Source organism: Sorex araneus, chromosome 9, assembly GCF_027595985.1.
Source record: "Sorex araneus isolate mSorAra2 chromosome 9, mSorAra2.pri, whole genome shotgun sequence".
NCBI lineage: Eukaryota > Metazoa > Chordata > Mammalia > Eulipotyphla > Soricidae > Sorex > Sorex araneus.
This window is the reverse complement of record NC_073310.1, coordinates 7,987,980-8,013,883: the sequence shown is the minus strand read 5'-3', so window position 1 is coordinate 8,013,883 and position 25,904 is coordinate 7,987,980. Positions and strand designations below refer to the sequence as shown.

Here is a 25,904-nt window from a genome sequence, read left to right as displayed (position 1 = left end):
TGCACCTGTTTCCCGGGCGGGGCCGCGCCCAGAGCTCCTGGAGAGCCCCCGGGACCCTGCCTGTGATGGGGAGATGATGCCCCTCACCCCAAACGTGAGGCACGGAGCCCTGGGGCTGTCAGGTGGCTTTCTCAGGCCCCTCCGCTTTGAATCGGGCGCACAGGGGCGTGCTGGGGCTGGAGCAATAGCACAGCGGGGAGGGCGTTTGCCTTGCATGGTCAAACCCGGGTTCGAGCCCCAGCTTCCCATATGGTCTCTCTGAGCACCACCAGGAGTGATTCCTGAGCGCAGAGCCAGGAGGGACCCCTGAGCATCGCCCAGTGTGGTCCAAAAAAAAAAAAGCAAAAATAAATAACAATAATAAATAGAACAGTGGGCCCAGCCCAGGTAATCATTCCTCAGTAGATGCATCAAGGGATGTGGAATCTCGACAGGAGCCGGAGTGACAGGACAGCGGGGAGGGCGTCTGCCCTGCACGCAGCCGACCCAGGCTCGATCCCGGCATCCCACAGGGTCCCCGGGGCACCGCCAGGAGTACTCCCTGAGTGTGGAGAGCCGGCAGTCACCCCTGAGCATCACTGGGTGTGACCCCAGGGCTAAGGCGTCTGCTCTGACGTGAACAGTTGGTTCGTCCCGGCCCCACACGGTCCCTCAGCTCCTCCCGGAGTGATCCCCGGTCATGGAGCTGGGACAGCCCGGGGGCACCACTGGGCACGGGCACACACACACACGCACGCACACACACATGTGTGCACACACACACACGGATATACGTGCACACACACACGCATGCATACGTGCACACATACGCACACACACAGGAAGGCAGACACAGTGATACTTGCTACAAGCAGGTTTACTACAACCCAGCAGAATCTTGTGAGGATACTGCCGAGCAGGGAAACCCGTCAGAAGCAGCACCTTATATGACGCTTTCTATGAACAGTCTCAAACGAAACAGCTCCTGGGTAGAGGGCAGGGGTGGCGGTCTCGCTGGAGGGGCTGTGGGGGGTGGGGTGACCATTTGCTGAAAGCCCCCCGCAGGCCTGTGAGCTGACGCCGTCTGGGAAACGGGTCCCTCCCAGAAGGGCTGGGGGGTCGGACCAGCCCTGGCCGTGGCTGACCTACTACTGGTTTGGAGTCCGGGGTGATCCTGGGGGTGCTCCGTGTCACCGTCCTCGGGGATGACTCAGGGCCTCGTGCTTTCCCCCTCGGGCCACATCCCCGGTCCCCGCACGGTCCGGCTGAAACTGGCACGTGCAGATCTGTGCGTGTCATCTCGGGGGGCTGGTAACGCTGAAATTGTGGGGGACGAGGCAGTGGGGTTTGCTGGTTCTGTGGCTGCTGCTTGACAACCCCTGAGCTGACCACACGCCCTCTGGTCCTTCCTCCCCGGTGGGGCTCAGGGGAGCGTCCCTGGAGGGTCCCTGGCTGGACACAGCAGCTGCTCTGTCTCCCGGGGCCCCTCGCCCCAGCCTGCCCTGAGCAAGGCTCCAGGGGCAGAGACCGGGGTGCTGCAGGAGCTAGAGCAGAGAGAGGGCCCCTCGGCCCCAAAGTGGGGCCCCCCCTCTCGTTGCCCATAGACGGCCCTGGATGCCAGGCTCTGTGGCAGGGGGCCGTGCCCACCTGAGTCCCGGGAAGGGAGCCCCAGGCAGCTGCAGAGCTGGGGACGGGGACAAGGAAGCTGGAGGAGGGGCCTCAAATCCCAGAGGGCCCCGGGGCAGTGCAGGCCTGACCAGAGCAGCAGAGCCGAGACCACCACCCAGAGACGGGCCCACAGGCCACAGCACGGCCTGAGTCACTGCCCACGGGGCCTGCCCCGGACCTGGGTGACCGCCTGGGTGACAGAACCAAGTGGCACGACCCCCACCGGCCAGAGGGCTAGGGGACAAGCTGACCCCCAAAGGGTCACAGCTTCCCGCCCTCCGCCAGAGACCCCGCAGCGCGACCCACTCTCCAGGGCACGCCCTGGGCCAACGGACAGCCGGGAAGGCGCGCGCTCGCTGGCCTGGGGGTGACCGGCTCCCACCCCTGGCACCCACACAGCGCCCGAGGCCCCCCAGTGGGTGCGGGGCCAGGAGGGGGCTCTGAGCACAGTCGGGGGGGGGCCCAGCCCAAACCTCGCCCGACATCAGGACCCCGCAGAGCCCTGGAGGAGCAACGGTCAGGACCGCACACACGGAGAGAGAGCGGTCAGAAGGACAAAGAGCTGAGGGAAACTTGAACCCCGCCACCCCTCAAAACAGAGTCAGTGACTGGCCCGAAGCAGCCGGACAACAGTGACCCAAAGTCAGGTCAGCGGGTCACAGGGGCCTGACGGCACACAGGAAGCCAGGAGCCAAGAACAATGTCAGTGACAGAGAGAGGACGGGCCCGGGGACTGGGGGACACCCAGAGACCCCAGCACGCACACATACACACACACAATAAGACACATACACATGCACACACACAGACACAGACACACATGCACACACACATATACACAGACAGACATGCACATACATACATGCACATAGACACAGACACATACACAGAGACACACAGAACACAGACACATACAGACATACATGCACACAGACACACACACAAGCACATGCACATACAGACACACATGTACACAGACACAAAGACACACACACATGCACACAGACTGATACACCTACACACACACCTGCACACACACAAGACACACATGCACACACAGACACATACACAGACATACCCACACATACAGACACACAAAGACACACACACACAGACACGTGTTCGCACACACAGACACACACCCCCGCGAGTCCAGCTCACTCTCTCTCCAGGTCCAGCCACGCAGGCAAAGCCAGGCTGAGCGGCTCCGGGGGCTCCTGGTCAGGACCCTGCCCAGCCCCGAGCTTAAGCCCCGGCTCCACCCCCCTCCCTGCCCGGGAGAAGGGGACCAGGCCCAGCTAACGGTCCTGCATTTCCATCAGCCTCTTCGGCTTCTGTTTCCCTCCGCCCCGGAAGTGGTCAGGGAAACCTTTTTGGGTCACACCTGGCAATGCCCAGGGGTCACTGCTGGCTCTGCACTCAGGAATTACTCCTGGCGGTGCTCGGGGACCATGTGGGATGCCGGGGATTAAACCCAGGCCGGCCTCATGCAAGGCAAACGCCCTCCCTCCTGTCCTACAGCTCCAGCCCTATTTCCTGACTTTTCATTTCAGCCGAACTTTCCCCCCACCAACCTGGTCGGCGCCAAGGAGAGTTCAAAATCCCACCTTGTTTTGCCGAAGTTGCCTCCCTTACTTTCATGAAAAATGACTTGATTCTTGCCTTAACCTTGGACAGCTTTATGTATCTATCAAGTCCACTTGATTCTCAAGAATCAAGAGAATATAAGCAGACATTTCATTTTCCTAATGGAAAGCGGGTTCCAAGGGACTCTCCTTCACTGCTGGTGGGAATGCCGACTGGCCCGGCCTTTTTGGGAAAACAATACAGACATTCCTCAAAAAACTGAAAATTGAGCTCCCATCTGACCCGGCAATACCGCTCCTGGGAACATAGCCTGGGCACCCCAACACAGCAGAAACACCACCTGCACCCCTGTTCAACACAGCCAGAATCTGGAAACAGCCCAAGTGCCCGAGAACGGACGGCTGGATAAAGAAACAACGGCGCATCTGCACAATGGAATACCATGCAGCTGTGAGGAGGAATGAGGTTATGAAATTCGCTTCTAAATGGATGGACACGGGGAGTGTCCTGCGGAGTAAAATGAGTCAGAGAGAGAGGGGCAGACACAGAATGATGACATTCACTTGTGGGACACAGAAATATGCATGTGTAGTATGGAAAATGGGCCAGGAGGACTGGTCAAGGGTTGGACGCTGCCCCAAGGGTGTGAGGGGGTGAACGGCAGTTGGGACAGAGAAGGGACCAGGATGGCAATGGTAGTTGGGAACGATCATTTTGGACAGGAACTGAGTGTTGAAAGTAGGTCAAGGGATATACCTGATGATCTTTCAGCATCTATATTGCAAACTATAAGGTCCAAAAGAAGAGAGAGAGAGAGAGAGAGAGAGAGAGAGAGGAAAGAGAAAGGAGAGAGAGAGGAGAGGGTGAGAGAGGAGAGAGAGAGGAGAGAGAGAGGAGAGAGAGAGAGAGAAGAGAGAGAGAGAGGGGAGGGTGAGAGAGAGCAGAGAGAAGAGAGAGGAGAGAGAGAGGAGAGAGATAAGAGAGAGAGAGGAGAGAGGGAGAGAGGGAGAGAGAGAAGAGAGAGAGGAGAGAGGGAGAGAGAGAGGGAGAGAGAGCAGAGAGAGGAGAGAGGAGAGAGAGAGGAGAGAGAGAGAGAGAAAGAGAAAGAGAGAGAGAGAGAGAGAGAGAGAGAGAGAGAGAGAGAGAGAGAGAGAGAGAGAGAGAGAGAGAGGCGGGAGCAGGGGCGGGCACCCAGGGCGCCCGGTGGTGGGAAATGCTCCCTGGTGAAGGGGTGGGTGCTGGAACATTATACAGCCGAGACCAAACCATCAGCAACTCTGTAACTGTGTATCTTACTGTGACTCAATTAAAAACACACAAAAATAACATAAGTTTAAAAATATCAAAAAGAAAAGTGGGTTAGGCTTGAAAAAAAAAAATCCTCGTCCATGAAGCGACGAGGGGACGGTTTAATACTCGTCCCTGCAGCCCCACTTCTGCAGAGACATCAGCTGCGCGGCCGCTGGTGTCTCCCCAGAGATGCCGCCCGGAGGGGGAGCCCGGCCCGCCCTCCCTCTGCCCGCGGCCGCCTGCCCCCTCCTGCTCCCAGTGCACCATGCGCCCGCTGGTCTCCCACCCCAGGCCGCCGGGCCCAGCGCGGCCGGTCCCCTGGATCTCGGACAAAGGCCCTGGCGCTGCGGTGGCCCTGCCGGGGGTGGGGCGCCTGGACCCCTCGCAGGGCAGGGGCCACGATCCTACAGGTGGGACAGCGCCCGGGGGCAGCAGGCACGGAGAGGCGGCGGCCCTGGACCGCAGCCCTGGTTCCCACGGCCTCCCGTGGTGGACACCAGGTGTGCCTGCCCCCAGACGGCTCTGAGGCACGGGCACTCGAACCCTTCCACTCGGGGGCTCGCCCTGCCGGGGACGACGGCGGCTGAGCTGGGCGACTGAGCCGGGAGCCTCGGCAGGGCGCAGGGCAGAGCCACGGGTGGCCGAGTCCACGTGAGGCCCCACCGGGCTGCCCGGGCCCGCGCTGACCCCGCCCCAGCAGGCGGGCGCCCGGCTTCCCGGCGGAGGCACCGTCTCTGCACGTTGCCACACGGGTGCGGCCGGCCAGGGCTGGGGCCTGGCCCGGGGCGCCCGCCACCTGCAGCCGGGGCCGAGCCCGGGGGAGGGGCGCCGCGGGGCCTGCCTGGCTCTTCAGGGCACGGGCGGCAGCCAAGCCCCCAAACAAACAAGAAAGGCAAAGGGGAGGGGGTGCGGGAGGGGGAGCGGCGCAGACTTGGCCCGAGGGTCGCTCCGCACACTCTAATCCTCCAGAGCGGACGCTTCCTGGAGCGGCCGGGCTGGCAGCGGCCCGTGCGCCGGGGAAAGCGGCTCCCTCGGCCAGCCCGGCCAAGGCGAGATGCTAATCAGCCGCCGAGCGGGCCCGTGCGCAGGGAGTGGCCGCGGCCCCCGCCAGAGGGACCCGCCGAGCCTCACACACACTCCTGACATCGCTTGGCAGCCGCCCTGCTCTGCGGAACAGGATTCATCCCCGGGGTTATTGTTTTTAATATCAGACAGTGAGCGCTGAGATGCCAAACAAATTTTGCAGCGGGGGGGGGGGGGGGCGGGGGGAGCACAGAAGAGATTCCAAGCAGTCTCCCTGGGCCGCCACCAACTGCGTCCACCAACTGGCTGCAAAGACCACCTTCCTGGCGTGTGGCAGGGCTCCTGCCTAATCCGAGAGAGAGCCCCGCTCCAAGTTCCAGGGAGGAGGGGTTCGGGCGAGTGAGGGGAGCAGAGACCACGAGGGGGGAGGGGGGAGGAGATGGGGGGAGCACAACAGAGGCCCGGGGGAGCCCTCCAGGAGCTGCTGGTGGGGAGAGACAGACAGACAGACGGAGGGGGAGAGAGGAGAGAGAAAGAGACGAGAGAGGGAGATGGGGGAGAGAGAGGGAGAGAGGAGAGAGATAGAGGGAGAGAGAAGAGAGAGAGAGGAAGGGGAGAAAGGAGAGAGGCAGAGAGAGAGGGAGAGAGACAGAAAAGAGAGGAAGAGGGGAGAGAGAGGGAGAGAGGAGGAAAGAGAGAGGGAGGGAGGGAGGGAAAGACAGACAGGAGAGAGAGGAAGAGGGGAGAGAGGAGAGAGGAGGAGGAGAGAGAGAGAGGGAGGGAGGGAGGGAGAGAGGGAGGGAAAGACAGAGAGAGACAGAGGAGAGAGAGAGGAAGAGGGGAGAGAGAGAGAGAGGGAAGGAGAGAGGGAGGGAGGGAGGGAGGGAAGAGGCAGGCAGAGCGAGCACTGCCGCCGTCCCCCGCACGTACCTCCTGTCCATGTTGCCGCTGACCATGAGGCCGGGCGGGCTGTCCTTGAGGTTGACGCAGGTGAAGTCCCCCAGCGCGTTGCCCAGCTTCGAGAGGCAGCGCTCCGCCTCCAGGCTGTACACCAGGACCTGGGGGGGAGACACGTGTGGGTGGGCAGGTCCAGGCTGCGAGACCCGCCCGGTCCCCAGGCCTCCTGGATGCAGGCCCTTCGCGGGGACACAGGGAGATGCTGGAGACGGGGACAGGAAGGCCTCTGGGCACGGGGACGGCAGGGCGCTGCCCCTGGGCAGGGCCGGGGAGACCGTCCGCGCTAACCCGACAGGCCCGGTGACAAAGGCGGGGGGTGCAGCCCTGGCACAGCCCCCCCACCCCCCCCCCGTGAACTTTAGGGCATTCGGGGGTGGGGCAGGCAAGGAGGGGCCTCGGGCAAAGCATTCCTGGTCTCGGAGCACTGCCGGGTGCTCTTGCAGATTGGCTCAACGTACTAATCGCGTCCCCGGCCACCATCCAGACGGCGTGTCCTGCTCTCCCGGAAGGAGCACCGCACGACGCTCGCCACGACCGTGCCGCCCGACCCCGTGCCAGGCTGCTTCGCCCGGGGCCGCGTGAGAGCCCGCCCCGCCCCAAGGGGCCCAGAAACTTCCAGAACTCAAGCACTGCCATGCTCAAGGCCGCTCTCCACACACTAGGCTGAGCTTCCCCGACTGCGACACTTCACAGACCCCTCGCCCACGCCGCGGAGGGCCGCACCACGCCGATGGAGTTCAAAACAGGAGCCAACCATGTTAGAGGGAATTATTTTTTTTTTACAGATTTATATATATATATATATATATATATATATATATATATATATATATATATATAAAAGCACACAAAGCTCAACCTCTAAGAACGTGTTAGGGATCTCTTACAAGAGGGCTTAATGGCCCCTGGGTGAAATGCAACAAATCTTCACTCTCTTTCCTCTACTAAGGATGCTTTTTTGTAGCATTTCCAGCGGTTTTTCATAACAATTTAAAATATATTATTTTGGCTCTGCTTTGGGGCAGGGATTGGGGTTCGGGATGGAAACACCCGAAATATGGTGGTGGGAAGGGGTCATGGTGGTGGGATTAGTGTTTGAGTATTAAATGTAATGAAATATTGTGAACTAATTTAGAAAAGGGCTGGAGTGATAGCACAGCAGGTAGGGCATTTAGCTTGCATACGGTCAACTCAGGTTCGATTCCTCCGCCCCTCTCGGAGAGCCCGGCAAGCTACCGAGAGTATCCTGCCCACACAGCAGAGCCTGGCAAACTCCCCGTGGCATATTTGATATGCCAAAAACAGTAACAACAAGTCTCACAATGGAGACGTTACTGGGGTTCGCTCGAGCAAATCGATGAACAACAGGGTGACAGTGCTACGACAGTGCTACTTTATAAAATAAAAAATATATATATAAATAAATAAAAATAAATAAATGTCCTAATCTCGCTGAAGAATTACTAAAAACAAAAATCAAAACCCTCATCGGTTCTGTCCGACTTAGTGAACAGGAAGCCTGTTTTGTGGGTCACCCCCCCCCCCGCCCCGTGGGTCTGGCTCGTGGCTCAAGGGCCTCCCTGCTACCCCCACGTTTCTGAGCCGACTCTATTCTCGACTGTTCTGTGGCTCTCGGGGGTCAAGGCAGCCGCCGAGCGCCGAGGTCTGACACAGACCTTCCCCTCTGGGCACGAGCGTCCTCGCCGTGACCCTCGGGTCTGCCAGGGACCGGCACCCAGGGGGCCCCAGGACTCGGGGTCCGCACTGCTTCCACCTCGCAGCAGTCTCACCGCGCACACACCTTCCCAGCGAGCTCATCGGGAAACTCCCCACGACAACGTTACCCTATTGGTGAGTCGCTCCTGTCCGCACCTGGCACAGTTTGGACTTTCACTTCCATGCAGAACGTTGGAAACAATTCTAAAATACCCAAAGGAAGATTCTTCTTATGGGTAAGAACACAGGAATAACCCACCTATCCGGAATAAACTGAAAACCGGATAAAATCATCTCCTGGAGGAGGGAAAAGCCAACCGCAGCAACCCGTGGCCTGTTACACAAGATCTATCTGTTCCCGATAAACCCCGGAAGTTACCGGAGGCTTCTTGGACCCAGAATCATCGTTGGGGGAAAGAGTAAGTTCTGTTTTCTTTTTAATTTTTTTGGCTTTTTAACCACACTCTGCTATGCTCAGGGCTTACTCCTGGCTCAGTGCTCAGGGCTGACTCCTGGTGGTGCTCAGAGGACCATATGGGGTACCAAGGATTGAACCTGGGTCAGCTGTGTGCTATGCTAGTGCCCTACCTACCAGATCATTTCTTGAGCTCCAATACTTATATTTAAATTTTTTTTTCTTTTTGGGTCACACCCGGCGATGCACAGGGGTTACTCCTGGCTCTGCACTCAGGAATGACTCCTAGTGGTGCTCAGGGGACCATATGGGATGCTGGGATATGAACCCGGTCGGCCTCATGCAAGGCAAACGCCCTACCCACTGTGCTATCACTCCAGCCCCCATATTTAATTTTTTTTCCCCTATTTACTTATTGATCATCTTGTGTGTGAAGTACTTCAACGCTGATAGCAGAAAGCCAGGCCTTTAAGATGCAGACTGCCGGGGCTGGAGCGATAGCACAGCGGGTAGGGCGTTTGCCTTGCACGTGGCCAACCTGGGTTCGAATCCCAGCATCCCATATGGTCCCCTGAGCACGGCCAGGGGTAATTCCTGAGTGCAGAGCCAGGAGTAACCCCTGTGCAGAGCCAGGTGTGACCCAAAAAAAAAAAAAAAAAAAAAAAAGATGCAGACTGCCCAAGGCAAATGCAAGAGTAAAAAAAAAAAAATCTCATATAGAGGGCTTGGAGCAGAGCTAGAATAGTGGGGAGGGCGTCTGCCTTGCATGCGGGTGACTTGGGTTCGATCCTCAGCATCCCATAAGGTCCCCCGAGCCCGCCAGAAGGGATCCCTGAGGGCAGGGCCAGGAGTCAGCCCTGAGCATCGCCGGGTGTGGCCTCCGAGCTAGAATCTCCTCTTAGAGTCTCTCTGTGTCTCTACGTTTCCTCGATGCTCTGTTCTGTCGGGCAAAGCTTCGGGTCTGCGTGACGGGGTGGCCGGTCCCGTTCTGCAGAGGTTCTGAGCATCACGTGCATGGCCTCGGACGGCTCAGCGGGGGTCGGGGGGGGGGGCGTGCGCTCTCGCGAATGTTTAATAATTCAGCAAGGGAGAACTCTGCGAAGAGCACCTTTACCATGGCGTTGAGTTAAAGACCGCAGAGACCAGAAAACACATCACCCACCCCGAAGGCCGCTCTCCCCGCGCTCCGGGTCCCTGGGCGACCTTTTGCCGGCGCGCCCTCCCTCCCGGTACTCTCTCTCTTTTAATAAGGTGGAGCAAATGGGACTTCATTTCATCTGACTGCCACAGGCTCGGAGATCAATTATTCATGCGCGCACTCTCCCTCTGGTTAAGGCCGTGCATTAGCCCCGTCCTTCCCTTTATTGCCCGAGCTCGGGGCCGGTGGCCACTCGGCTCGCTCTCGAGGTGTGCGGGCACGCTGGGAAGAAGGGGAGACTCCCCACAGCCCGACCCCGGGAGAGGCGGGCCTGCGCTAAAGTGACCGCCGGATCAATAGCCGGGCAGGGAGCTCTGCCTTAAGTACCAGGAGTCTATTAGGGCAGGGCTGGATTGTGATTACCGAGCACATTTTGACAGGAGTCAGCTGCGACCGCGAGCCCCCCCCCACCTAAGAGGGCCGACCCACGTGCAGCTGAGGGGGGACCACCTTGGGCTGCGCTGGGCATGAGGTGGGCGCCCTTCTCCCTGGCTCCTGGGCACGCAGCCTCGGCGACGGGCGTGGCAGCTTCGGGACACGCCCTGGAGGGCCTTTCTCTCTGGCGTGTTCCCCTTGGAGAGCAAGCCGTGTCATAAAGCCCCGCACCCTGCTTCTATTTTCAATGATCCAGATTTCTCTGACGTTGATTTCTTTCTTTTGTTTTCGTTTTTTGCTTTTTGGGTCACACCCAGCAATGCTCAGGGGTTCCTCCTGGCTCTGCACTCAGGAATCACTCCTGGCGGTGCTCAGGGGACCCTATGGGATGCTGGGGGTCAGACCTGGGTTGGCCGAGTGCAAGGCAAACACCCTCCCCGCTGTGCTATTGCTCCAGCCCCTGATGCCTTTAAAAAAACAAAATAAAACGCCCTTTCTGACTGTACCGTTACAGCAGCAAATTCTCCCATGAAGAGAGTTACCGACAGGGAGAGGGAACAGCTTTCTACAAGACTGTCTGAGATAGTCCTTCCCTTGCTCAACACGACAGCTACTTGGTGTGCACACAAGCTGACCTTTTCCCTACACAGCATCGACTTTCTGGGCCAGAATGCTGGAGGACAGGGCGGGGGCTATGCATGCCAGAGCCCTGGGCCCAATATCCAGCTCCACAAGGTGTCCCGAGGGATCCCAAGTGCCAAGACGGGAGTATCCCCTGAGCACTGCCAGGTATGGCCCCTGAACAAAACAAAACAAAAATGGCTATCATTTTGGTCTCTTTCTGAATTATTTTTTTTTTCTTTTTGGGTCATACCCGGTGATGCACAGGGGTCACTCCTGGCTCTGCACTCAGGAATTACTCCTGGCGGTGCTCAGGGGACCCTATGGGATGCCGGGAATTGAACTCCTGGCTCTGCACTCAGGAATCACTCCTGGCGGTGCTCGGGGGACCCTACAGAATGCGAGGAATTGAACCCAGGTCGGCCGTGTGCAAGGCAAATGCCCTCCCCGCTGTGCTATCGCTCTGGCCCCTCGGACTAAAAATTCTTCTTCTTCTTCTTCTTTTTTTTTTTTTTTTAAGTAAAATAGATTTTATCTGGAAGGTTTTTGAAGGTGTGGAGAGAGAGAGCGAGAGCGAGAGAGCGAGAGAGAGAGCGAGAGAGAGAGAGAGAGAGAGAGAGAGAGAGAGAGAGAGAGAGACTCAAGAGAGAACGCGGGCTTCTCTGAGGGCGGAAAGAGCCTGTACACACATCCCAGCATTGGACACGGAAGCACGTAAGTGCACATCTCAAGAGGGGAGATGCCGGTGACACAGGTGCTCGGGCGACACATGTGTCCGGCCATGTGGGCGCAAGCAGCACATGGGCTCGGGCAGCATATGTGCTGGGACTGGAATTCTCACGGAGACCACGCCGTCCTCTCTTCTCCAACCGCGACCGGGTCCACCCTGCTCCGAGGGAGCCCGGGGTGGAGAGGAGAGCGACCCCTGCCCTCGATCCTCCCTGTCCTCCCTGTCAGGGCCACCAGCACAGGGCGGGGAACTGAGCAGTCAGCACCGACGGCGCCTCGCGGTCAGGGCCTGCGGGCCCACGGGGGCTTCTTGCATCCCCTCCTCCTCGCTCACCACCGCACCCGCCTCTGGACCTCGGGCCGCGGGCAAAGCGGCCACTTCATCCCGGCCAGAGCTGGTGGCTCCGAGGGGGTCCCCCAAGACACCCCGACTCTACCCAGGCCCTGATTTCTCCCCGGGACACACCGCAAAATCACGGAAACACCCTCCGGTTGACAGGCACACAGGCCAAGGGATGGGATTCGGCCAGTGACCCGACGTTCCTCCAAACATCTGTCCAGCTCCTGGGGAGCCAGAGACGAGGAGACGCCTGGAAGCACCAGAGAGGGACGCAGGGGACGGCTCCGGGGGACAGGGCTGGCACTTTCAGGCCAGCACCGTCCCTCTGCCTGCAGCTGGGCCCCTGGCGGCCTGTCGGGGGCTGCTGGGTGGCGGGCCCGCAGCCCAAGGCTCCGCAGGACCCTCCGGGCCTCCCCTGGGTGGGGCTGCATGGACAGCCCCCCACTGAGGAAAGGGTTTCCAGGTGGGGAATGTGCCCCCTTGGGGGTCTCTGTGGGACTCCCCGGGACTCTCAGGGTCCCGAGTGGAAACCGCACAGGTCAAGGCTGGCTAACGCGGACGCACCGTTTTGAAAGGAAACAGCCAAGGGCCGGGGCGACGGCACGCGGGGAGGACTTGCCGCGCGCCTGGCCGGCCCGGGCTCGAGCCCCAGCACCGCCTGGTGCCCTGCGCCTCGTCGGGAGTGACCCCGAGTGCAGAGCCGGGAGTGGGCCCCGAAACAGAGACACAAGGAAGTCAGAGCCATCACTCAGGGTGCTGCAAGGAGGTGGGCGGGGCCTGAAGCTCAGAACAGCAGCGAGCCGGGAACCAGGTGGCCCGAGAGGCACAGGCGTCAGCCTCTCCAAGACAGAGGGCGTGTGTGTGGGGGGGGGGCGGCGGGGAGAGGCAAGGGGGGGTTTCTTTGCAGGGTGAAGGCTGAGAAATGTTTTTTTTTCTTTTTGGGTCACACCCGGCAGTGCACAGGGGTCACTCCTGGCTCTGCACTCAGGAATTACTCCTGGCGGTGCTCAGGGGACCCTATGGGATGCTGGGAATCGAACCCGGGTTGGCCGAGTGCAAGGCAAACGCCCTCCCTGCTGTGTTATCGCTCCAGCCTCCTTTAAAATCTTTTTCAACTGAATCGGCGTGAGATACAGTTACAAGTTTTCATGTTTGAGTTTCAGTCATACAATGATCCAACACCCATCCCTTCACCAGTGCACATTCCCCACCACCCATGTCCCCAGCATCCCCCCCTTCCCACCCCTCCCCCTGCCTCCATGGCACAGTTTCCCCCATACTCTCTCTCTACTTCCGGGCATTATGGTTTGCAGTACAGATGCTGAGAGGCTATCACGTTGGGTCCTTTATCTACTTTCAGCACACACCTCCCATCCCGAGCGATCCCTCCAACCATCACTGACTCAGTGATCCCTTCTCTCTCCCAGCTGCCTTCTCCCCCAGCTCGTGAGGCCGGTTTCCAACCACGGAGGAATATTCCTGGCCTTCGAATCTACTGTCCTTGGGTGTCAGTCTCATACTATGTTATTTTATATTCCGCAAACGAGTGCAGTCCTTTCATGCCTGTCCCTCTCTTTCTGACTCACTGCACTTAGCATGATCTTCTCCATGGAAGGCTGCGAATTCCTGACAAATGAAAGGGAGTCAGAGAAGAAACGCCCCGAGGAAAAACAAGACCAAATCCCCACCAAGGGACCACAGCGTGAAATCACAGAAAACCAAAGACGAGGAAAGAGCTTAAAGCCCCCCCCACCCCCAAAGGGGAGCTACAGTCTTCCCAGGGGGCCGACTCCAGCCCAGCTTCTCTGCAGCGTGACGGGATCAGGGTGGAGAGAGGCACCGGAGAGCCGCGGAGCCGTCCACGGGAGCACAGGATGAGGGTGCAGAGAGCCCGGGCCCGAGAGACTCCTAAAGCCGCCAAGAGCACACGTCAGGGAGACGAAATAGCATCTCAGGAAAAACCTAACAGGGTTACGGCAGAGGGAGGGGTGACGCCGACCAACGCAGACAGAAGGAGACCACCAGAGACAGCAGGGAGGGCGCCGGCCCCGCACACGGCCCACCGGGGCTTAATCCCCCGCACGTCACGGGGTCCCCTGCGCCCCGCCAGGAGTGATCCTGAGTGCAGAGCCAAGGGTAAGCCCTGAGCATCGCCGGGTGTGGCCCAACGGCCCCCCCCCCAAAGAAAAAGAAGGAGAAAGAGAAAGAGAAAAGAAAGAGCAAGGACACGACTCTGATACAGACAGAAGGATGCTCTGGGGTTCACCTCCCAGCAAGGGCTGAGCAGACGCCTCCGTGGAGGGCAGCAGAGAGTGAACAAACGCAGCCGCCTCTGCCCGAGTCTGCCGGCGATGGGGCGGGGGCACCCGCTGTCCTTCCGGGCGAGACCCTTCCCGAGTACAGAAGACAGGCCCGGCCGACAGCAGGGACCCGGCCAGCCTGCGCACGAGCCGGGGGTGGCACCATGGCGTGTGGATCGGACCCTGGCGCCCGGGGTTAGTAACGGTCGCTGAGCGAAATCAAAGCCACGAACGGAAGACAAGGAGCTTGTGGGGGGCAAAGGGCAGAGGTCAGAGGAGGGACCGGTGTGACAGTAACGGTTAGAAATGGTCACTCTGGACGGGAACTGGGTGTTGAAAGCAGGTACAGAGATATACAAGACCACCTTTCAGCAGCTGCAGACCACAAAGCCCAAAAGTGGGGAGGGAGGGCGAGAGAGAGAGAGAGAGAGAGAGAGAGAGAGAGAGAGAGAGAGAGAGAGAGAGAGAGAGAAACAGAGAGAGAGAAACAGAGAGAGAGAAACAGAGAGAGGGAGAGAAAAAAACAGAGACAGACAGAGAGAAAAGAAAAGTGCCTGCCATAGGGGTGGGGGGTGAGGGGAGGGAAACGGGGGGCACTGGTGGTGGGAAGTGGACACTGGTGAAGAGACGGAGCGTTATATGGCCAAAACCCAATCATGAGCAACTCTGTAACCGCGCATCTCACTGTGACTCAATTTTTTTTAAAAAAAAAAGAAGCAGAAGAAGAAGAAGAAAGAAAAAGAGTTTGTGTAATTACGGGCCAGAATCCATGGCAAAAGAGCGCCAGATGCTCTCGGGCCCAGTGTTAAGCAGGAACCATTAAAAAAAAAAAAAAAAAAAAAGGTGGCTGAAATCTGCACGACCAAACAAACGGGGGGTAAAAAAAAAAAATGCAGGGTCTGCACATCCAAGCCCATCCCCGCAGCTAAGTGAGCCGCCCCTACACATTCGCAGATGAGCTAAGGCTCACAGGGACGACGAGAAAGACAGACAACGGGGAGGGGGGAGGCCGGGGGAGCCGGGAGAAAAGAGTAAATCATACACAAAACAGCCAATAAAAAAATAAAAAAGCAGTTAATATACATGAATAATGGATGTCCGATTTAAAAGCAGTTTACTCCGATATGATGTAATTTTTGACGACCAGCCAGAGAGACTATTTAGCGAGCCCGAGCGCGGGGCGGGCGGGGGCGGGCGGGGGCCGGGGAAGCCGGCGGCCCATCTGGGCGCTGGCCCCAGGACGCGCGCCGAGAGCGTCCCCAAGGTGACTCGGTGTTGGCAAACAGGACGGCGCCTCTCAGGTGCACGTGCCCGGAGACCCCCGCGCGGGCACAGCCCCCTCCGAAGCGGCACCCCCCCGCCCCCCGACAGGCCTGGCACGGGCCACCTTCGGGTCGGGCACAAAGGGAGCAGCAGCCCGGGCCGCTTTCATGTTTAAGTTTTAATTGGAGCGACAAGCCCAGGGGGCCGAGACACCGCAGGGCTGGGCCGGGGCGGCCGCGCGCCGCGGCCAGGAGCTGGGCAGGCGGGCTCCGTGAGCCAACGCACCTGCAGCCCCCCGCCGTTCCAGGACTGGACGCAGGCTGGGGAGGCGCTGCCAATCACACGGGCGCTGCCAACCGCGGGGGCTTTGTGATGCAGGCAGATGTCTGCGAAGGGCCGGAGCGCGGCCAGATGAACACCTATTGTGACCCCAGGCTGGGCAGGAGGGGGTTGGGGGGGGCGGTGGGGTGGGGGGAGGCAGAGCCCCCTCCCTGCCCGGACAGAGACGGCCGGCCCACTTCCCCGGGAGGGCGGGATACGGCTCTCTGGACCATCCCTGGCCTCCTGCGAGAGCGAGGACCACAAAGCCGGGTTGAGGGACCCCCGGCCCCAGCAGGAAGGGGGTCGGCGTCAGAGCGGCTGGCCCAGGGAAGAGATCACTGGCGTCATGCAAAGTCGAGACTGGCAGCGGAGATTTCCCGCCTCTGCCCTGGGTCTAGACAAATCACCCCCAGTCACGGTAGCACAGGGTCCCCAGGAGGACGCGGTTGTTCCACCTGGTGGCCAGAGGGAGGGAAACTGAGGCTGCAAGAGTGGGAAGTGAGGGGCTGGAGTGATAGCACAGCAGGGAGGGTGTTTGCCTTGCACGCAGCTGACCCAGGTTCGAATCCCCGCATCCAATAGGGTCCCCTGAGCACTGCCAGGGGTAATTCTTGAGTGCAGAGCCAGGAGTAACCCCTGTGCATCGCCAGGTGTGACCCCAAAAAGCAAAAAAAAAAAAAAAAAGGAAGTGAGTTACTGAAAAGTAAAGGCAACATGGATATTATTATTGTTGTTGTTGCTGTTAAACAGGAAGATTCCGTGTGAGAAACCCAGCGGGCTGGTGAGCTGACAGATTCATGGAGCGTGTCATCCAGGCAACAGAGGGCTGGCTTCATGGGACTCCTTTGGACTGATCTGGCAGCTTCTAGCCTGGGCCCCAATGAGTGTGGACAAAGGCTTAGCAGGCTTAGCAGGCGGGTGCTGGTAATACGGGGTCCCTGAGACGCGGCCAGCTGAGAGAGGGTGGCGGAAAACCGCGTGCAAACAGGCCACTGCCGGGGGCTCCCTCTAGGCCCCGGTCAGATTAGGGACAGAGGGTCAGCCAAGGCCCCGAGGGGACGGCTCAGACAGGAGCTGAGTCACGGGCTTGGAGAAGACATGCAGCATTAGTCGTTAACACTCCTGAGAAGCCTTGTCCGGAATCTCTCTTTTCTGGGGGTAGGTGGGTGGGCGGGGGGGGGGGGGGGCATACCCAGCTGTGCTCAGGGCTGACTCCTGGCTCTGCACTCAGGGATCCCTTCTGGCGGTGCTTAGGGGACCACACGGGGCACGGGGGAGGGAACCCAGGTCAGCCATGTGCAAGGCAAGCACCTTAATTGCTGCTCCCCCCCACCCTCTCTGTTCCACAGTTGGCATTTTTTTTCTTGCTTTTTGGGTCACACCCGGCGATGCACAGGGGTCACTTCTGGCTCTGCACTCAGGAATTACCCCTGGCGGTGCTCAGGAGACCATATGGGATGCTGGGAATCGAACCCGGGTCGGCTGCGTGCAAGGCAAACGCCCTACCCACTGTGTTGTCGCTCCGGCCCCGACGATTTCTTTCAGAATATTGTTCTATTTGATTCTGGAGGAAGTGCTGGGAGGAAGACAAACAGCTACAGACACAGACACCCCTCCCCCACCATGGTCTATATTTTACATACAGAGCAACCAAAGCTTAAACCATTGTAACTCCCCCCTCAATCCCCCCCGGGAGCCCCTAACTGCGGACAAGCAGGCAGAGCGGAGTTACGCTCCTCTCTCAGTATGTCTCACGAGAAGAAAAGTCTCCTGATTCCTGGACAAATGACCGAGACTCCGGCCCCACCACTAGCGGCCAGCGGTCTCCCTGCTCCCCTCTCCCCACTCCTGCCCGTCCCCCCGCTCCCCACAATCACGCTGACTGTGGCCATCCAAGCCTGCTTGGACACCCCGACTCGGCCCTGCTGCTCTCAGGCCCCCTTAGAAGCCTCAGGGTGGGGGGGGACGGACCAGGCAGGAGGCGCCCCTGGAGACCGAGACGCCCGCAGCGCCCTCTGGCCTGGCCGGCCCGTGTCAGCCTCCCGAGGAGGGCGGCAGGGCCGGGGCGGGGAAGGGTCGTGCAGGTGTTCGGGCCTGGCTGCGGCCCCCCAGGCCTCCAGGGCGGACCAGCCCCCACACTCAGCACGGCTGCGGCGTCCGATCGTGACCGTTCTCGAGGGGTCTGAGTGTCCCCCCAGCGGGAGGACCCGGGGCTCACCGGGGGCGGGCACACGGCAGCCAGGCCAGATGCAAGCAGGAAGGCTGGCGGGGGGGGGAACCCCCCCGGGGAGTGGGGAGGCCGGGAGCGCAGGAGCTTCAGGCCACTGCAGCTCCTGGTGAACAGGCAGGAGGGGGACTCCCGTCTGGCCCCACAGAATCAAGCGCAGACCCCTGAGACGCCGTGGGCGTGAGGAGGTGCCCGGCTAGAGCAAGGCGGGTACGGAGGGCTCGAGGCCCACCTTGCGTGCTTGTGGCCCCCTTCCCCCCCAAGCGTGTGCCTGAACATGGCCGGCTGTCCCCAGAGGCCGGCAGCACTGCGGGGCTGGACCCCCGTCGGGCACCTACTGTCAGGCTGCGTCTGGCCAGGAGTGGCCCCAGGCCCCTGCTTCACCCCTCAGGGTAACGCACGGGCGTGGGAGCGGGGAGGCGGGAGCCCCCACCCCCCACCCTGACCCATGAACTCCGACCCTCCTCCCTCCCCCACACCTGCCCCTGGCCCAGGACCCAGAAGGACCGGACAGAGCAGGCAGCCGGGGCCCGGGCAGCGACAGGAGTCTCTCCTGCAGCTCCAGAGCCGCCAGCTAATCCCGAACCCAGGAAGAGGGAGCAGACAGGCCGTCCTGACACTCCTGCTGTCATACTTGGGATGTCCTTTCCCCCACCTACGTGCTCTCGACATCGTGAGACATGTGGCCAGCTTTCCCACCGAGGTAACCGGACCAGAATACACCCACTGACCCTGAGTTCACAGGAGCCACGGATACGGGCGTCCCCCCTCTGCGGAAGCGGCCGTGCCAAGTGTCTCGCGCGCGTCCCTGGGCGGGGTGAGAACAGGACAGCGGAAGTTCTGGGTGAAACTGCCGTGCTCGTCGGAAAGTGGTTCTGGGATGCACACCCCCCGCAGGCAGGTTCGGGTGCCCTGGTGTTCCCTGCCCCAGCAGACGGAGGGCAGGAACGGGGAGGGAAAGGCCCCGATGGCCCCGCACCCTTGGCCCGCACCAGCGAAGAAACAAGCGGCCTTCCCTCCCGCAGGGCCAGCCCCGCTGCTGGGACAGAGCTCGGGGCACAAGAGCCCAGAGCCTGGCCTTGAGGTGCGGGGGGCCACCACGGCCCACGGCAAGCCCGCCCTCCCCCACCCCTCTGCGTGGCGCGCACGGCTTGGAAAGGGCTAGTGGGGCCCGGGAAGCCTCAGGCCCTGATGAAATTCTAAGTCGAGTTCAGAAGGCAGAAGAGACGGTGGCGGGTAGGGGGCGGGGGGTGGGGGCGGCGAGGACCAGCCTGGACCACCGCAAGGTGCATCTGCTCAGAGCCCACCTCAGGAGCACGGACTGATGTCGGGAAGACGCAGAGAGCCACGTGCAAGTCCCCACAGATGACAGGAGTGCGAGAGGGCCGCGGACGGACGGAGCTGCGGCTGGGACCCCAGCGGCTTCCGCTCGGCCAGGGGTTCCACGGGCGGGCAGAGGGGGTCCGGGGCAGTCCCCGTGGCCTTGAGGACACAGTGTGAGGGCCAGCCCGTGATGCTCAGTGGCCCCTGGGGGCTCAAGGGTCCACGCCCAGCCCGGCCTGTGCTTGCCCCTCTCCCAAAGAGGCTCAGCGACCCGCCTTCCTCCCTTGGCCTTGGGACGTCTGTGGAACCACTGTGTCACCGGCTGACTCCCACAGCGACGCTGCCCCCGGGGCCGGCCAGTCTGGGAAGCCGCGCCCTCCCGCCACCCTGCCAAGGGCCGCCCCGCCTGTCTCCAAGGCCTGGCCCTGAGCGGCCGTGTGCCAACGACCCCTCAGCCAGCCTCTCGGCGCCGATCAGGGTGGGGTCACTGGAGAAACGACACGCAGGTGGAGAGACGTGGCCCCGGCCAGAGGACAACCCTGCCACCGGCCCCGAGACTCCAAACTGTCACCTGACTGCACGGAGAGCCGAGAAGTCACGGGGCCGCGCTGGACTTGAGAGCCGAGTGGCTGGGACCCCGGCCAGCGGGGCCTGTCCACAGGGGGGCTGGCCGGGTGGGGGGGGGGGAGAGGCGACGAGCCCCAAGAGCAGGAGCCGCATGAGGAAGCCCACCCGACTCACCTCCTCCCGGGGAGCACTTGGCGCAGAGAACCCATACCTGAGGCCGGGGACTCCACTTGATCCCAGAGCCGATGAGCCCCGAGACGAACGAACTGGGAGAGGCACACGGGGTGGGGGGATCGCCGGGGGAGTGAAGCCAGCTGTGAGGGGCAGACACACGGGGAGCCTGCAGGGCTGGCCCCGCTCAGGCCTCACGCGCCCCCCGTCACCTCATGCCAAGGCCAGGCAGGGGGGGGCCGGCCGTGGCCTCCCTTTAACTCTGCGGGAAACAGGCTGAGGGTCGGCCAAGCAACCGGCTGCAGGCAGGAGGGCAGGGCCAGGGCCAGGAGGTGGCGATCACGGGTCTGCTGCTGAAGGGACACTGCAGGAGAGGCCACTGGGTTCTGGAAGCTTCTTCCCAGGGACCGTGTGCGTGCGTGTGCACACACGTGCGCACGCGCACACACACACACACACACACACTCTCTCTCTCCCTCTCTCTGTGTCTCTGTCTGTCTCTGTCTCTCTGTCTCTGTCTCTCTCTCTCTCTCCCGCCAGCACCAGTGGGGTCAAGGGCAGGCACAGGGGAGCAGAACCAAACTAGCCTGCTCCCCCCACTCCGAGGAAGCCAAAGAGTTCTAGAAGCTTTCAGAAATGCAGGGGGGCGGGGGGCGGGGAGCAGCAGGGCTAGAGCCAGGGTGCCGGAACGCTTGCAGTCAAACTGAATCGTCGTGAGAAGAATTTCGACGGAAAATATTAAATAAGCGAGTGTCCCCGCGCCTGCCTCCTGGCGAAGCAGAGGACCCTGGACATGCTTCGGGCGAGTGGGTCAGCGCTGGGCAGCCCCCAGGCCCGCTAGAAATGCGTCCCCGAGGGACGGGCGGGCGCCGCTCCTGGGCGCCACCAGCAGGAGCAGCACCGGCGGCCACGGACGCGGCGTGCAGGGACGCGGCGGGGAGCGCGGCACGTGGCAGAACGGCCTCTATGCTCGGGCCTCCCACAAAGATCTGAGCTCGTGCACCCGCCACCAGGAACACGGCCCGCGTCACGGCTTCTCGACAGGGCAGAGGAGACGCGAGCCATGCCAGTGAAGCTCACGGGCGCCCAGTCCTAGGCTGGAGGGGGCAAGCCGGGTCCCCGCCCTGCTGAGGCCCCCAGCCGCTGCTCACACAGGGCCAGGCTCCGCGCCTCGCGACTGGTCCCGGAGAGACCCACAGACACCGGTGTGCGGGCTGAGGGCTCCGGGGCCGTCTCTCCACCTCCAGAGTCTACGATGCCGACGGCCCAGCACGAGTGCAGCAAAGCGGACGGGCCAGCAGCATGGCAGCCCACCAAGGTTAGTAAGTGAAAACAAGACCCTAGAAGGCTCAACTAGCAGCAAACAGCTCGGGAAATGCTCACGGACTCTAATAATGCCATGGTGAGCGACAGCAAATTTCACAAATTTTCATTCACTAAGCCTACTTTTGGATAATTTCACTTACTCTTTCGTTGCCACTATCTTCCGGAAGCTGGCTTTTAAGTCTCCTGGAAGAGAGCGATGCAGAGTCTCTTGCCCGCGCGCCTGGCTGTCTTCCCTGGGGCCTTCTCAGAGGGGATGGGTTCCAGCTTCCCTCCCCACCCCCAGCAGAGCTCCCGGCAACCAAAGACCTCCGGAGCCCAGCCACAGCCAAGCTCAAGGCCCCTCTCCACACGTTCGAATGAGTTTCACACATGAAGGAACCGGCAGAGGAACCCAGGTGTGTGGGACCCGGGGCTGAGACCTCCAAGGCTGCTCGGATCAGGACTGGGCCTCCTCCGCCCAGATTTCCCATCTCCCAGTAGCTAGGTGGTTACACCCAGGGACTGCCCCTGGCGCCGTGTAATCCTGGCCAGTGTCCAGAGACTTAAAAGCCAGCTTCCGGAAGTGTGTGGCCACTTTGCGGCCGCTTATATCTTATAGCCTACTTCTCCCTCTGGGAGAACCTAGTAAACTACCGGGAGTTTCCTGCCCACATGGGAGAGCCTCGCAAGGTCCCCATGGTGTATTAATACGCCAAAACCAGTAACAGGCTGGGTCTCATTCCCTGACCCTGAAAGAGCCTCCAGTACAGCATCGTTGGAAGGACGAGTAGAGAGAGGCTTCTAAAATCTCAGGGCTTGGACGAATGGAGACGTTACTGAGACCGCTCGAGAAATTTGACAATCAACAGGATGATGATGATGATGACTCTTTTGTTGTAACAGGAAATAGAAAATAAACTATCTTGTGCCTGCCAAGGGGGCAGGCTTGGGGGTGGGTGGGAAACAGGGGACAACGTGGTGCAGTTGGGGTTGGAACACTGAATGCCTGAAACGCCTGTATTATGAACAACCTCGTTTAAGTTAAAAAATGTGTGCTTTTTAGTGTGAATAAACTATAGATGCCTTCAATTTTCCTTCCTGGAGCACTTAATAGTAATCTTTTCTCTCCACGGCGGGGGAGAGAAAAGGAGGAGAAAGGAATCAGTCACTTTCCATTTTATAGCCTCTGAGGTCCTCGGATTACCTTTCAAATTCCACTAAAATGCCCCAATACATCTTTTTTTTTTTTTTTTTTTGCTTTTTGGGTCACACCCAGCGATGCTCAGGGGTTACTCCTGGCTTTGCACTCAGGAATTGCTCCTGGCAGTGCTTGGGGGACCATATGGGATGCCAGGGATCGAACCCAGGTCGGCCGCGTGCAAGGCAAACGCCCTACCCGCCGTGCTATCGCTCCGGCCCCCCAATACATCTTTGAAAACATATCAGCGACTTGAGTTTCTCAGCCGCCTCCTGCGTGAGCCGAGCGGAGACTCCTTCCCTGTACCTTGTTTCCTTCGTACACCCATCCCAGACTCTTCACTCCGAAAGCTGCCTGCTTGGCCGAGACGTCCAGGCAGGTGACGGGCTGGCCGTAGACGTAATGCAGGGTCCGGGCAGAGTCGTCGGCCTTCAGCAGGTAGACCAGGTCCCCCGCCGTGGCCACGGCCACCGGGTACCGCCCGGTCCCCGGAACTATTTTCAGGTGGTCGACCTGCGAAGAGTCAAGAGGGTCCTTTAGTCCCTGGGCCTCACTGAGGAATCGTCCCGGCTCGGACTGGCAGGAAGGACAGCCGAGGAAAGGAGAGCAAGTGGGTCTGACACATACGAGATGCCGCTTGTGTAGAAGGCACAAGCCTTCGGCAAGTCGAGTCACCGAGGTACCATTTTCACCTGTCGTATCAATGGAGGTCAATTACCTGGCTATGATTCTGAGCTAGACGGCCTCACACGCTAGGGGAAAAGGCAGCTCAGATCGAGAAGGGAGCACCAAGTAAAGGGTGCTAGGAGGGCCTGCTTGGGATGGGAGATGCGGGCTGAAAGTAGACTGAACATGATGGCCACTTAATGCCTCTCTACTGTAAACCACAACACGCAAAAGGAGAGAGAGAGAGAGAAAGGGAATGCCCTGCCACGGAGGCGGGGTAGGGTGGGGGGAGGACGGGGTGGGGTGTTGGGAGGGATGCTGGAACCATTGGTGGTGGAGAATGGGCACTGGTGGAGGGGTGGGCACTGGACCACCGTATGACTGAAATGCCAAGCACAAAAGTTTCTTTTTTCTTTTTTTTTTTTTTCGCTTTTTGGGTCACACCGGCGATGCACAGGGGTTACTCCTGGCTCTGCACTCAGGAATTACTCCTGGCGGTGCTCAGGGGACCATATGGGATGCTGGGATTCGAACCCAGGTCGGCCACGTGCAAGGCAAATGCCCTACCTGCTGTGCTATCGCTCCAGCTCCACAAACACAAAAGTTTCTAAGTCTGTAACTGTACCTTATGGTGATTCACTAATAAAAATTAAAAAAAAAAAAAGATTCTGAGCTGGAGGCGGAGGGGGGACGCCCTATCCGTGGCTCCTGTGAACTCAGGGTCAGTGGGTGTATTCTGGTCCGGTTACCATGGTGGGAAAGCTGGCCACGTGTGTCTCACGATGTCGAGAGCACGTAGGTGGGGGAAAGGACATCCCAAGTATGACAGCAGGAGTGTCAGGACGGCCTGTCTGCTCCCTCTTCCTGGGTTCTGAAAGTCACGCCTGATCTTCCCAGGACTGACATCTGCAGTCTGGCCGCCGAGCTCCGCCCTCCGGCAGGATCACCGAGCGGCCCAAGAGTGTGTGTGCGCCACCTGCACGCTCTGTCGCTGGCTGCCGCGAGCTTCCTGCCTGACAAAGCGGAGGGGCACTTGCGCGAGGCCTCACAGCCCTGGGGACTGAGTTCCGGGACCTGGCGCCCGTCAGCAGTGGCCCTCCATGGAGACCAACGGACAGGCCCACGGCACTTCCGAGACAGACTGAAACCAGGGGTCCCTGAGGGGAAACCGTCCCAGGCTGTGGAGGCTGATGGCTGAGGGCCGTGAGGCTGGCGAGGGAGCAGGGACACCGTGGTTCTAGGGTCGTCCAAGCCCATTCGACCGCCCCGGGGGAGGGAGAGGCACAGGGGTTGCTGGGTCGGCTCACTCTTCAGTGCTGGCTTCCCGTTCCTCTCCAGGTGCGAAGGCAAGCTTGGCTAAGGACACCCCACTGCAGCCCAGATGGGACTGTGCCCCTCTGTCCCCACCCCACCAGCTCCCACCGCCTACAGTGGAACTCAGGGGTGAGCACTGCAGAGCGAGCCCTGGCGGCTGGCCCATTTCCCCACGCAGCATTCAGGGGCAGCTGGCCACATCATAGGGGGGAGTCTAACTTCTCTTTCACTTGAGTCGCCCTTCAGAGGGGAGGGGGAGGGGAGAAGAGGCAGATGAGGAGCAAAGGGGACAGGGCACCCAGGGGACCCAAGGCACATCGTGGAGTAAAGGAATGACAAAGCTAAATGCCCAAACCCCAGGCTGGGGCCGGAGTGACAGCACAGCGGGGAGGGCATTTGTCTTCCACATGGCCAACCTGGGTCTGATCCCGGGCCTCCCGTATGGCCCCCCAAGCACTGTCAGGAGTAATCCCTGAGCACAGAGCAACCTCTACGCATCGTTGGATGTGACCAAAAGAAAAAAAAAGCAAACCCCAGGGTCCAAACCCTGAAGATGTGAGACCCCAACAGGAAAGGTGAGCTCAGGTACCGGCCCAAAGGTCTGAACCCCAACCTCTCGGCTCAGAGTCTCAGCAGGACGAGGAACATCCCTGTTTCACCGCTGCCGGGGGGGCGCAGGGCGTGCTGACCCCGGGCAGTGGTGCGGGGTGGGGGGGGGCCCGGAGATGCCAACGGGGAAAAGCAAAGCAGCCCCCGGGCTCAGAACTCACCAGTTTCTGAACTTCAAACTCGGCGGCGATCTGCCAATATCCCTGCTCGTTGGGGCTCAGCATGGTGACGTCGAAGGCGGACGCGGTGGCCACGGTGGCGTTCTCCGGGCTGAGGGCCAGCGCCTGGATCCGCGCATCGTGCTCGAAGCGGTGAACAGGGTATCGCCCGGCCGTCAGGTCCCAGATATGGAGACAGCCTGGGGACAGAGGACAACACGGGTGACCACTGCCCTCCACTGCGGCCCACAGTGCAGAAAGGACAATGACGCAATCCCGTCTGGGACATACAAAGGGTCTCTAGGATTCAGAGAGAAAAATAATCAGAGAATATAATTGAAGAGGGGCTGAAGTGATAGTCCAGCGGGGAGGGCGTGTGCCTTGCATGGGAGCCGGCCCGGTTCGATTCCCGGCACCCCATAGAGTCCCCAGAGCACCGCCAGGAGTGATTCCTAAAAGGAAAAAAAAAAAAAGGAAGAAAGGAAGAAAGCCCTGAGCACAACCAGAAATGCCTCAGACAAAAACACAAACCAAAGTGCCTCAAACCAAAAACAAACAAGAATAAAATTCAAGAATGAGCAAAG

At 60.2% G+C, this 25,904-nt stretch overlaps 1 protein-coding gene across 1 annotated transcript in view; it reads right to left on the bottom strand.

Annotated features, from left to right (window-relative positions):
* The window catches only part of FBXW8 (F-box and WD repeat domain containing 8), an 86,590-nt gene that overhangs the window by 6,228 nt on the left and 54,458 nt on the right, over positions 1–25,904 (bottom strand). Inside the window, exons 6-8 of the mRNA XM_055147014.1 lie at positions 25,324–25,520; positions 22,880–23,086; positions 6,478–6,605 (exon numbers count right to left, since the gene is read on the bottom strand). Of these exons, the coding sequence (XP_055002989.1) occupies positions 6,478–6,605; positions 22,880–23,086; positions 25,324–25,520 (532 nt within the window). The remainder of the gene's footprint in view (positions 1–6,477; positions 6,606–22,879; positions 23,087–25,323; positions 25,521–25,904) is intronic.